Source organism: Labeo rohita, chromosome 24 (assembly GCF_022985175.1).
Source record: "Labeo rohita strain BAU-BD-2019 chromosome 24, IGBB_LRoh.1.0, whole genome shotgun sequence".
Classification (NCBI taxonomy): domain Eukaryota; kingdom Metazoa; phylum Chordata; class Actinopteri; order Cypriniformes; family Cyprinidae; genus Labeo; species Labeo rohita.
In genome coordinates, this window is record NC_066892.1 from 8900516 (window position 1) to 8912822 (window position 12307).

The 12307-nt window shown below is 34.9% G+C and overlaps 1 protein-coding gene across 2 annotated transcripts in view; it reads right to left on the reverse strand.

Annotated features, from left to right (window-relative positions):
* The window catches only part of abca4a (ATP-binding cassette, sub-family A (ABC1), member 4a), a 46368-nt gene that overhangs the window by 13590 nt on the left and 20471 nt on the right, over nt 1-12307 (reverse strand). For both annotated transcript variants that reach the window (XM_051097898.1, XM_051097897.1), the window contains exons 13-26: nt 11719-11924; nt 11461-11637; nt 10282-10504; nt 8470-8691; nt 8120-8324; nt 7960-8040; nt 7672-7887; nt 2738-2915; nt 2523-2654; nt 2278-2417; nt 2011-2148; nt 603-793; nt 424-529; nt 129-334 (exon numbers count right to left, since the gene is read on the reverse strand). In XM_051097898.1, the coding sequence (XP_050953855.1) occupies nt 129-334; nt 424-529; nt 603-793; nt 2011-2148; nt 2278-2417; nt 2523-2654; nt 2738-2915; nt 7672-7887; nt 7960-8040; nt 8120-8324; nt 8470-8691; nt 10282-10504; nt 11461-11637; nt 11719-11924 (2421 nt within the window). The remainder of the gene's footprint in view (nt 1-128; nt 335-423; nt 530-602; nt 794-2010; nt 2149-2277; nt 2418-2522; nt 2655-2737; nt 2916-7671; nt 7888-7959; nt 8041-8119; nt 8325-8469; nt 8692-10281; nt 10505-11460; nt 11638-11718; nt 11925-12307) is intronic.

Genomic DNA, 12307 nt, shown 5'->3' on the forward strand with positions numbered 1-12307 from the left:
AATACAAATATAAAAAATGAAAATAAAATGATATAAAATAATAATAAATAAATTAATTAATTAAAAAAAAAAAAATCAACAATGATCCCTTACTGCAAAATAAAATAAAATAAAATAAAATAAGATACCTCCTCCAATGAAGTGTCTGATACTCCAAAACTGCTCAGCCCCATGTCTGCCAGCGTCTCTTCCAGCTCTCTGAACAAGCTGGCGTAAGAACGATGTTTAAAGCCCCGGCTGGGCAGCAGAAAGGTCAGCTCCTGCCCTATGACCTCTATAAGCCTGGCCTCCGGGACGTGATGGTGGACGAGGGCCATGATGCTCTCAATGTCCCCTGAGAGAATGAGATAACATATCCTACATTATGATAATTGCAGTTTGATTACATGGATCTAATATAAACATACTATATGAAATTTTTACCTTCCATCTGTCTTTCTGTAACTCTGGGCTGCTCTATGGAGCTCTCTTTAAATTTGGTACAGAGTGAGCACTTACAGGAGCAGTCCTCTGTACAGTCACACGGACCCTGTAACAACCAGAGCAACCTTGTGAATCCAGCTGCCTTATACAGTCTTTGTAAGAGATGGTAAAAGTCTCACCTCCTTTTTGACATGGGACGGCTGTTCTTTAATGCGCCGCACCAGAGTGAGGTAGAAACCGGCACCCAGACAGTTCTTTAGGAAGAGAGGAGAGCCACAGCAGTACAGACGACCCTGAGAGATGATGGCCACACGGTCGCTTAGCAGGTCAGCTTCATCCATGTGATGTGTGGATAAAATCACTGTACGTCCTTAATAACACACAAAGATATGCACACCTTTACACCTCCACTGGTAATGTAGGATGACAATTTGGTCATAGCTGAAAAAACATAGCTTATAAACTAAAAAATATATTATGTATAAAAATGGTGTTAGTAAATATATATAGTACAAAAACAGAACAAACTAGAGAAAGAGAAGATATATGGATGGATGGATATTAATATATAAAAATGAAATTATGGAATACATTAAAAAAAAAAAAAAAAAAAAATCACATTATAATAATATGCATATTAATAATATTATAATAAAAAAAAAACTAGAAAATATTTGTAAAAATATTAGACATATGGACGGATATAAATATGTAAAAATAAAATTATGAAATACATCAAATAAATAAATTAATTAATTAATAGAATAAACTATATATATATATATATATATATATATATATATATATATCAAATATATTATAGATTATAATATGTATAATAATAATAATAACAATATAACAAATATATACAAATAATAAATATATAAAATAAAAACAAATAAATATGCTAAATGTATAAAATTATCAATTTATTAGACATACATGGATATATATAAAATATCTAAAACGAAAGATAAAGAAAAAAGTATATATTTAAAACAAAATATATTTTTAAAAAATACTAGAAAATAAAATTTGTAAAAATATTAGACATATGGATGGATGGATATATATAAATATTTAAAAATAAAATTATGAAATACATTAAATAAATAAATTAATTAATAGAATATGCTTAATATATAAACAAATATAATAATAATAATAATAATAATAATAATATAGCAAATATATACAATTAATAAATATATAAAATAAAAAAAAACAAACACTAAATAAATAAAATAAAAAATAACTAGAGAAAGAGAGGATAGATGGATGGATGGGTATTTACGAAAAATTTAGATTTTTTTTAAATAAATAAAAAAATACAATTATGAAATACATAAAAAAAAATAAATAGAATAAATATATTAAAATAAATATATACAACTCATAAATATATACAATAAAAACAAATAAACATTTATTAGACATGGAGTGTTCAAATAAAAAAATAAAAAAATATAAATGTAATAAAAAAATGTAATAAATATTAAAAAAAATCGAACGTTTTGGATGGATGGATAGATGGACGGATGATAATTCGGAATATAATTCATCCACTTTATATTTCCGTGTGCGTACCAGCTCGATATTTCAGCAGAAGGTCCCAGATGGAGCGTCTTGAATACGGATCCACTCCTGATGTGGGTTCATCCAGAAACACCACTTTAGCACCACCAACAAAAGCCATGGCAACAGAAAGTTTTCTCTGCATTCCATCTACACAGAAAGACAACATGCTCACAAATCTAGACAAATCGCCTTTTTACTGAAAAGTTTGTCAGAGTAAACAAAATTGAGTTCGGTCTGCACAGGAAATGATTGTCAGAGAGGAATTTATGATCTAACCTGACAAGTTTTGTGCCTCCTCATTCCTCTTGTGAGGCAGCCCGAGATCTTCTAGCATATTTTCCACCTCTAGCTGGGCCTCAGGTAATGGCCGACCCTTCAGCAGAGAGTAAAACAAAATGTGCTCTGCTACTGTCATACTGCAGGAGAAAGAGAGATCAAAACATATCAGCATTCAGACAGATTTTACTTTAGCAGGTGTATCAACATCCTTCAAAGTGAAACCACACTAGGGGTTTACGAACTGGTGAAAGATGATGTTATGTTGGGGGCACATTCCCAGAGATTTACGGATGGCATCCATGTCAGTTCGAATGTCTTTCCCATAAATACGCGCTGTGCCAGAGGTGGGAGGGAACATGCCGGTGAGAATAGACCTGTGGGAGACAGAAGAAAACTTACATTTATAACATTCCCATAGATAAACAAAGATCCATTTCACTAGGTTTTGGATACATACATGGTAGTGGTTTTTCCTGCACCGTTGTGGCCAAGGAAAGCAGTGATCTGACCTTCGTAGAAGGTGATACTCAAACCATCCACAGCGGGTCTAGAGCCCCCGCTAAACATCTTATAGAGGTTCTCTACACAAACTCCAACCACCAAACCTGATGGCTCAGGCTCAAAAAAGTGCCTCCCTGGAGACAAGAATCAGAAACTGTAAAGTTATTCAAATACACAATGTTAAACAGTAACATCTGAGATCCTTATGAAATTTAGTAATGTCATCCATATTTATCGATACATAGTAATTACATGATGATTAGATACACACACACACACACACACACACACACATATACATATACGTTTATATATATATATATATATAAAATGTCTATTATTATAAAAAACATACACTAACAATAAATACAAAAAACAAAACATACAAAAAATACAAAACATAAAAACAAACTCATAAATAAATGTATAAAATATAAAATATTTATATATATATATATATATATATACACACACATAAATAATTTTTTATGTAAATTAATATTTTATAAATTGTATTTTATATATATATATAAAATACAATTTATAAAATACTAATTTAGGAGTGTTTTTATTTTATATATTTATTTTATATATTAATTATATATTATTATTTATTACACATTATTATTATTATATATTAATTATTTTATATATTTATTATATATATATATATAGTATTATATTATATTATATTATATTATATATATAATAAAAAATAAATAATATATTAAATATATAAAACAACAACAAAATGTATTTATATCTACATAATTAATGCCGGGCAAAAGATTAATCACATCCAAAATAAAAGTATAATTAATTATATATATATATATATATATATTTATATGAATTTATTTAAGAAAAATGTGTTTTATTTATATTTTTAATATATTTAAGTAATATTAATTATATTAATTAAAATATATACCTGTAAATACATGTAAATCTTTTCAAAATATATACTGTATGTGTGTGTCTTTATATATACATAATAAATATACACAGTAAACACACATATATCGTGTAAACAAAAACTTTTATTTTGGATTTTATTTTGGTTCGCGATTAATCTTTTGTCTGGCATTATAAATTATATATTATATTTTTAAAATAAAATAAATATAAAGAGAGTGAGAGAGAGAAAAAGAGAATATATGCATAGAGAGAACGACAATACAATTTATTTAAATATATAAAATACAAATATAATATTTTTACAAAAAAAACAAAACAAAACCAAAAAAAGAAGTAACGATTATTTTGTTTAAAATCATGGCTACCACAGTAAATTTTTGTTAGGAAATGGTAATTCGTGAGGCAAATGGAATGTCATTGTCACAGTGATGGAATAAACATCTCTAACGTCTCTAATATCCATTAACCTGCAATAAGACAAACAGAAACCTGCATTCCAACCTGCCAGCCAAGCAAATATACACAAGGCCACCAGCTTCCCACAAAGGGCACACACAGAGGTGTGTGTGTTTGTGCATCGTGTGAGATTATACTAGTGTACATGTGCTCGTGCACACATGCCTGGCGCCACCTTATACAGTGCGCTTGAACTTAAGACAGAGCGCTGGCAAGTGCTGATGGATAACGCCAGCGAAACTAAGACTGCAGTAATTACTCCCATGGGGCTCCATCAGTTCAAAGCCAAGAAACCTGCTGGATGCCTGCGCTCTAGTCAAGCAGATAAGCCTGGTTAGCTCTTTGAATACATCTGATGGGATCTTTTCCAGGCGTAAGAAGAGAAACACCACCTTCCTGTTTGGTGTAATAGGTTGCTTTACAAAATACAGTAGAATGAAAGGTTTCCCCTGTTAAATAATAAAGCCCACTGTATCACCGCCATTTCAAAAAGAAATATTAACAATATACAGTGCCTTGCAAAAGTATTCATACCCTTCATTTTTTTTCACGTTTTATGTTGCAGCCTTATGTTTAACTGCTTTAAATTACTTCAATTTACATCAATTTACACTCTGTACACCATAATGACAAAGCACAAACAGATCTGTGACAACTTAGCAAATTTATTACAAACAAAACACTGAAATAAGTATATTGCGTAAGTATTCATACCCTTAACTCATTACTTAGCTGAAGCACCTTTACAGCCTCAAGTCTTTTTGGGTATGATGCGACAAGCTTTGGAAATCTGCATTTGGCAATTATCTGCCATTCTTCGCCTCACCTCTTCACCTCTCAAGCTTTGTCAGCTTGGATGGGGGCAGGCATTTTCATGCACATTTTGATTGCGTTCAAGCCAAGGCTATGGCTGGACCACTCTTGCTGTGTGCTTAGGGTCATTGTCCTGTTGGAAGGTGGCCAATCTGAGGTTCTGAATGCTCTAGACGGGGTTTTCATTAAGGCTATCTCAATATTTTGGTGCACTGAGCTTTCCTTCTACTCTTACGAGTCAGTCAGTCCCTGCTGCTGAAAACCTGCCCCACAGCATGAGGCTGCTACCACAAACTTTACTTTTGGGATGGTACTCTATGGGGGATGAGCAGTGCTTGGTTTCCTCCAAACATGATGCTTGGAATTGAGGTTCATCTGACCAGAGAATCTTGTTTCTCACAGCCTGAGGGTCCTTTAGGTGCTTTTTTTGCTAATTCCAAGTGTGTTTTCATGCGTCTTCACTGAGGAGAGTGTTGCAGTGATGTTTGTCCTTTTGTAAGTTTCTTCCATCTGCAAATACGATCATGGAGCTCAGCTAAAGTGACCATCAGCTTCTTGGTCACCATTATAACCAAGCTCTTTCTCCATCAATTGCTCAGTTTGACCAGGAGGCCAGCATTGTGGATAATGGAGGCTACATGCTTCTGTGAACCTGCAATGCAGCAGAATTTTTTCTGAACTCTTTCCCAGATCTGCAACTTGATGCAAGCCTGTTTCTGAGCTCTATAGGCAGTTTTTTTAACCTCAGGGCTTGGTTTTTGCTCCGATGTGCATTTTCAGCTGTTACACCTTTTCTGAGAGGTGTGTGCCTTACCAAATCATACTTATTCAAATTAATTTACTACAGTTTAAATCCACTCGAAGTGTAGTAACATCTACAAGCAATATGAATGCTTCTGAGCTAAATTTCCAGAGTCCCAGAAATACAGTGGACTTATTTCAGTTTTTTTTTTCTAATAAATTTGCAAAGTTGTTACAAACCTGTTTTGTGCTTTGTCATTACGGTGTATGTAGTGTAGATTGATGTGGAAAAAAAAAAGTAATTTAAAGCAGTTTAACATAAGGCTGCAACAAAACATGAAAAAAATGAAGGGGTATGAATACTTCCACAAGGCACTGTATCTGAGTTTACAAGTTAAATAACTGAGCCATTTCTGTCACCTGATGGAGTTTTGGTTCCTCTTCACTGTCACCTTTGGCTTGCTTAGTAACATTATCGATTTGATGGCACTGACACCATCAGATGAGAACAAACTTTTAACTAAATTGAGCTGAATAATGACACTATTGTCTTCTGTAGAGCTGCTTAATGGCTGAATCAAATTTATTACATAATTGATGAACTTCGCAACATTAATGGTTACTGAACTGAGTTGAATTAACACTGAACTGACTTGAACTGAATGAGCTGCTTAACAGAAGCTTTTGTGAAGCCTCATATTTGATGAAGTTTGCATCACTGATTCAGTTGTTTTCCTGTTTATCACTGTAAAGCTGCTTTGAAACCATTTGCATTTTATAAAGCACTATATATTGAAAAAAAACACTGAAGGTTACAATACTGAAGCTTAAAAGAGAAGTCCACTTCCAACACAAAGATTCACATATAATGTACTCATCCCCTTGTCATGTAAAGATGTTCATTTCTTTCTTTCTTCAGTCGTAAAGAAATTATTTTTTGAGGAAAAAAAATCAGCATTTTTCTCCATATAATAGACTGATATAGTGCCCCGATTTAGAACTTCCAAAAGGCAGTTTAAATGTGTCTTCGAACGATCCCAAATCTGAGCCGCAGAAGATGTAGTGGAATTATGTTTTCTTTGTGAAATGGAATGCAGCTCCCGATCTACATATATCCGTCTATGTTTGCGCTAATCATTCATGATCCAGCTTCACTTACAGCAGAAGTGAGTATAAAGGTTTTTTTATGAATCTTTGCGATCGCCTTTCCTAATAACGTGCTAGTTAGCAAGTTCAGCGGCTAAAGTAAACAGGCTCATCACTCCACAAAGGGAAGAGAGGGGCGGGGCAAGCAAAGCTCATTAACATTTAAAGCAACCTCGACCAGAACAGGATGATTTTTGTAGAGTTGATTTTGGCAAGATAAAAAATTTGTTATTTACACTACCATAGAGAAATTTTAACCAAAGCATGTTATAGACTTTTCATTAAGACCCTAAAGAATCATATCAACTTGTGGAAAATGGGCATCCGATGAACCCTTTAAAACACTGATTGAGCAATTACATGAGACGAGTACAAATTTCAGTAAGTTGTACTCTTTCTTTTAACATACTTTAAGATGTTTATTCATGTTTATTTTCGTGCTAAAACTGGTATTAAATCTGTCCTTCCACATTAAATAGCGCCAAAACTGTATTTATTCTTCTTTGAATATCTTTGAATATTGTTATAAAATGAATGGAATTTGAAATTTTAGACTTTGTTTCATATCAAAAGTAACAAAGCACAAAGCTTATTGTGATTTATTGGCTGGGAGGTGTGCTACAATGTTCACTCCATTAACTAAAAACAGGCTAGGGCTAATTGATTCTTGGGATTTAAGCTGGTCAGTTTATATGGATTAGTTGGCCTAGACTTCACCAAACCAGGCAAACTAGGCTTGAGGAACAAGATACGACTAGCAAACCACCTTTTTGGTTTAAGTTTTGTTGTTTTTCATAGTAGCATAGTACAACGCACCTGATGAATCTGTGCTCATGCTCTTACTGGTCGTCTCCTCTTCATCAGGCCTCTTTTGTTCCTTCTCCTTCTCTAGTTTTTCCCGTATGTCTCCATGTTTGCAAGACCCTGGCGGCTCCGGAGGTTTTTCGGATGCTGTGTGATTCTTGGCCTGATCATCAGTGTGGTTCACCAGATTATCAAAAGCAGGTTTCTCCACTGCTGGCTTTCCAGGAACTGTGGAAAGGAAGATTAGTTGATCAAAAAAAGCTGATGCTGCCACATATAATAAGCCAAAAAGTCACTCACCTTGTTTTAAAGGCTCAGGTCGGTTTAACCAATAAGAAGGCTGGATTGGAAAGTAAAAAGGGCGACCAATACCATACTGGCCTGATGATAAACACAAGTTATGTTATTTGAGATCCTCTTTATCCTCTTTTTATTATCAAATAAACATACAGTAGTTTACCTGGGAAGACATTATCGAGGTACCATGCGAGAACACCATAAAGGACCGTATCCAATGCCATCATATTAATCGAAATGAGAAAGGAGAACTCGTCCCCCTCCAAAAGGCTGGTTTGGATGTTGTCCCATTGAAGACCTAGACCCTGCTCCTCATAACGAGACAGGTACTCCGTACCAAAGCCAAAAGCCACCTGGGACATCAAACTCTGATGCACAATAAAGAATTTTAGATGCAGAATATCACATATAAGTGGAATTTTTTTAAAGAAAGAATCAAATTTAGAACCTTTAAGAGAAGTTTTGTATATCATTTGTTCCAATTCCATAAGGAAATGTTATCATGTGACATACCGCCATGATTTTCATATCTTTGGTGATGCGGTCCTGCCAGGCGAAGCAGACTATGTGCGGCAGGTACAGAGTGAAGTAAATGATCCCGCTGCAGGCTGCCGCGAGGTTAGCCTTGTTGAAAAACACACTCATGAGGAAGCACTGCATGATGGTTGCTGTGGTGAAAGTGAGCAGGAATAAGAAGAGGATGATGGGGTTGCTGTAGTTCAGCACTTTTCCTCCCTGTGAGAAAACAAAGATGTTCTTTTATGTTCTTTACAAGTACTTTAAAATGTAACCAGCTATTTGAGATTATTCTTCTGCTGCTTTTGAGACCAAATTTCAAATATAAACTGGTCCTTTTAAGCTTAAGCTTTTAAGAACCACGCTAGAACATGTTAAAAACATGCTAGCATTGTGCTAAAGCATGCAGCTTTGTGTTAAACAAGCTAACAATGTGCTAAAAGTTGTTATTAATGAGTTGAAACAAGCAAACACAAGCTAACATGATCTCAAAACCACATATTTAAAACAATGCTAGAAACATGTTAAACTGTTTTTTTCTTATTCCAGCTATATAATCATCAAACTTTAAACTTTCAAATAAAAAAGATTTGTCAAACAAACTTCAAAGTTTGTCCTGACAAACTTCTCTAGTTTATTCTTGTAATGGCAAAGGCGATTTTTCAGCAGCCATTACGCCAGTCTTCAGTGTCTCATGATCCTTCAGAAATCATTCCAATATCCTGATTAGCTGCTTAAAATATAACTAAGTTGGCTTACTGACAAAGCCGCATGCTGATCTACTATTTAAGATTATTCTTCTGATGATTTTGAGACCAGATTTTAACATTAACTTGTCTTTTCAAGCTTAAGCTTTAAATAAACATGCTAAAACACGCTAGCATGGTGCTAAAACATGTTAGCATTGTGTTAAACAAGCTAGCAATGTGCTAAAAGATGTTAAGAATATCTCAAAACATGTTTAAAACATGTTAGCAACATGCTAAAGCAACAATGCTAATAGCATGTCAAATCATGCTATTGCCAGCTGTTTTTTCTTTATTGCTTTGTTTATTGCTTTTTCTTTATAAGCTTTGTTGAACCAATTTCAAACTTCTCTACTTTATTCTTGTGCTGGCAAAGCTGAATTTTCAGCAGCCATTACTCCAGTCAAAAAAAAAAGACAGCATATGCTGGTTAGGTATGTTTTGAAGCATGGCAGCTGGTTAGAGCTGGTTCAAGCTGGTTCTTAGTTGGCACTGAGCTGGTTTAAGCTGGTCCTGAGCAGAAGCTAGTTGCGTCTTAGGACCGTCACATGACAAGCTTAAACTAGCTCATGACCAGCTATCATGCTTCAAAATATACCTAACCAGCATATGCAGTTTTTTTTTAACAGGGATGTATCAGCTGCCTAATATTTTTGTGGATACTGTAATACTTCACTTTCGGGATTCTTTCATGAAGAGATTGAAATGAACAACATTAGAAAAATAAATCTTTTGGAGGGTATGCCTAAACAATTTCAACATCAAATGTCATTTATGATGGTCACCACAAGAGGTCAGTATAGTAATCTGAAAATATAAAATCTAACTTGGCAATTTTGCTGTAGGTGAAATAAACCTAAAATAATACTTTACAGGGAGGGCACCCATTTTTCTTAAAGACATAGTAGTTAAAGTTCATAGAACTGGAACAAACTACCTATTGTTCTTTAACCACTATTCTACTGAAAGAAAGAAAGAAAAAGAAAGAAAATAAAACGCTGTTTTAATAATCTTAGCTGGTCTTGCTTGCTCGTTTTAGGGAGTTTTGGACATCATCTCTTACCATGATAATAAGAGTAAGCAGGGCTGTGCTGGAGGCCATCATGAAGAAGGTGTCAATGAACCACGTGCACCAGAGCACACGGTTAGTGACGCCCATGGCCTTCAGAGTCTCTTTTAACCTCATCTCCTTCTCCAGCACGATGCTCTTCACCGTCATAGAGACAGAATAGACCCAGGCCAACACCATGAAGATCGGAAAGCAGCGGTTCAGGGTGAGCATAAAGCTGTAGCATGTTTTGTCAATGAGGAGAAGAGGATAGAACATTGATTAAAGAACAAGTTCACTTCCAGAACTAAAATTTACAGATAATGTGCCCACCCCCTTGTCATCCATGATGTTCATGTCTTTCTTTCTTCAGTTGTAAAGAAATTATGTTTTTTGAGGAAAACATTTCAGGATTTATCTATGGTGCTCTAAACAATCCCAGCCGAGGAAGAAGGGTCTTATCTAACAAAACAATTGGTTATTTTCTAAAAAAAAAAAAAAAGTACAATTTATACACTTTTTAACCTTAATCGCTCGTCTTGTCTAGCTCTGCGTGAACTCTGTTTTTTCCGGTCATGACAGTTAGGGTACGTCTAAAAATTCCTATCCCATTTTCTCATCCAACTTCAAAATCATCCTACATTGCTGTTTTATTTTTTATTTTTTAAGTTTGTTTGATCTCCTTTGCATGTTCACTTTATAAACTCTGGGTAGGTACTTCTGCAGCGATGTAGGGCGATTTTAAAGTTGGAAAAGAAAATGAGATGGGAGTTTTTAGACGTACCCTAACTGTCAAGACAGAGCGAGACAAGACGTGCGTTTAAGCACTGGAAAATAACTTGGAAAGCATTGGAAAATAACTAAGCGTTTTGCTAGATAAGACCCTTTTCTAGATTTAGAGCCCTTTGAAGCTGCATTTAAACTGCATTTTGGACGTTCACATTTGGGGGCACCATAGAAGTCTATTATATGGAGAGCAATCCTAAAATGTTTTCCACAAAAAACATAATTACTTTACAACTGAACAAAGAAAGACATGAACATCTTGGATGACAAGGGGGTGAGTACATTATCTATAAATGTTTGTTCTGGAAGTGAACTAATCCTTTAAGTTACAACATTCAGATTCCGTCTAATACCAATATAGTTCCGATATATCATGAATTCCTATCTAATACTGAATGTGATACTCACAGATCATCCACATAGCAGGGATAGGGCATCTGCTGCAGGTAGACTCCTAAAGGCCATTCTTTCCCTGTATGGGTCTTTATTATTCCATGTTCTATCATGTCCTGCAAGTAGGCAAATCCTCCCCAAATATACCGCAGATCATCCATTGGATCAGCCCTTGGCCCTGGATCCCAGTATCTGATCACAGTGAAGAACATACAGTGGAAAAAAGGCAAAGAGAATCAAGATCTGAAAAATGGCTCAACACTGGTTACAAACCTGTCTTTGATCTTGTTAGTGCGCTCCACAACATCAATGTCCATACGGATCTTGAATTTAACATGAGGAGGCACCTTGGTGGTCCAGGAGTACATGTCAACAAATACCAGCCCTGCCCAAAACTTGCTCTCCCCAAGAAGGTCCAGTGCTCGATAGGTCAACTGGTCTTCATCAGAAATGGCGGAGAACTTGTCCAGGACTAGACACTGTAAATACAGCCAACATATGAATACAACTGATCAAAATCAACCTTTTAATTCCATAATTTCAATATTCCTGCATGAACCTAATGGAAAATTACTAATGAGATCACGTTCAGTCCCAGACTGTCAAACTCAATCAGATCAAGCCGTTCCACTGTTTTAGATCTGCATCAGAATCATAGTCTCCAAAACGACTTAATTGAATTGTATGCTGTTAATTTGTTTTCAGCTTGGCATAAGATGGTGGGAGTCTATTTGAGATCTTGGAGACATTGTTCTCCATGTGGCCGGTATGTGCTGCCATAAACCAGCCTGTGCTTTTTCTTTGTGAAGGCAGAGTAGACTGACAGCTGTATCGAATTGGACTCATTCGTTGGGTTTGTCTG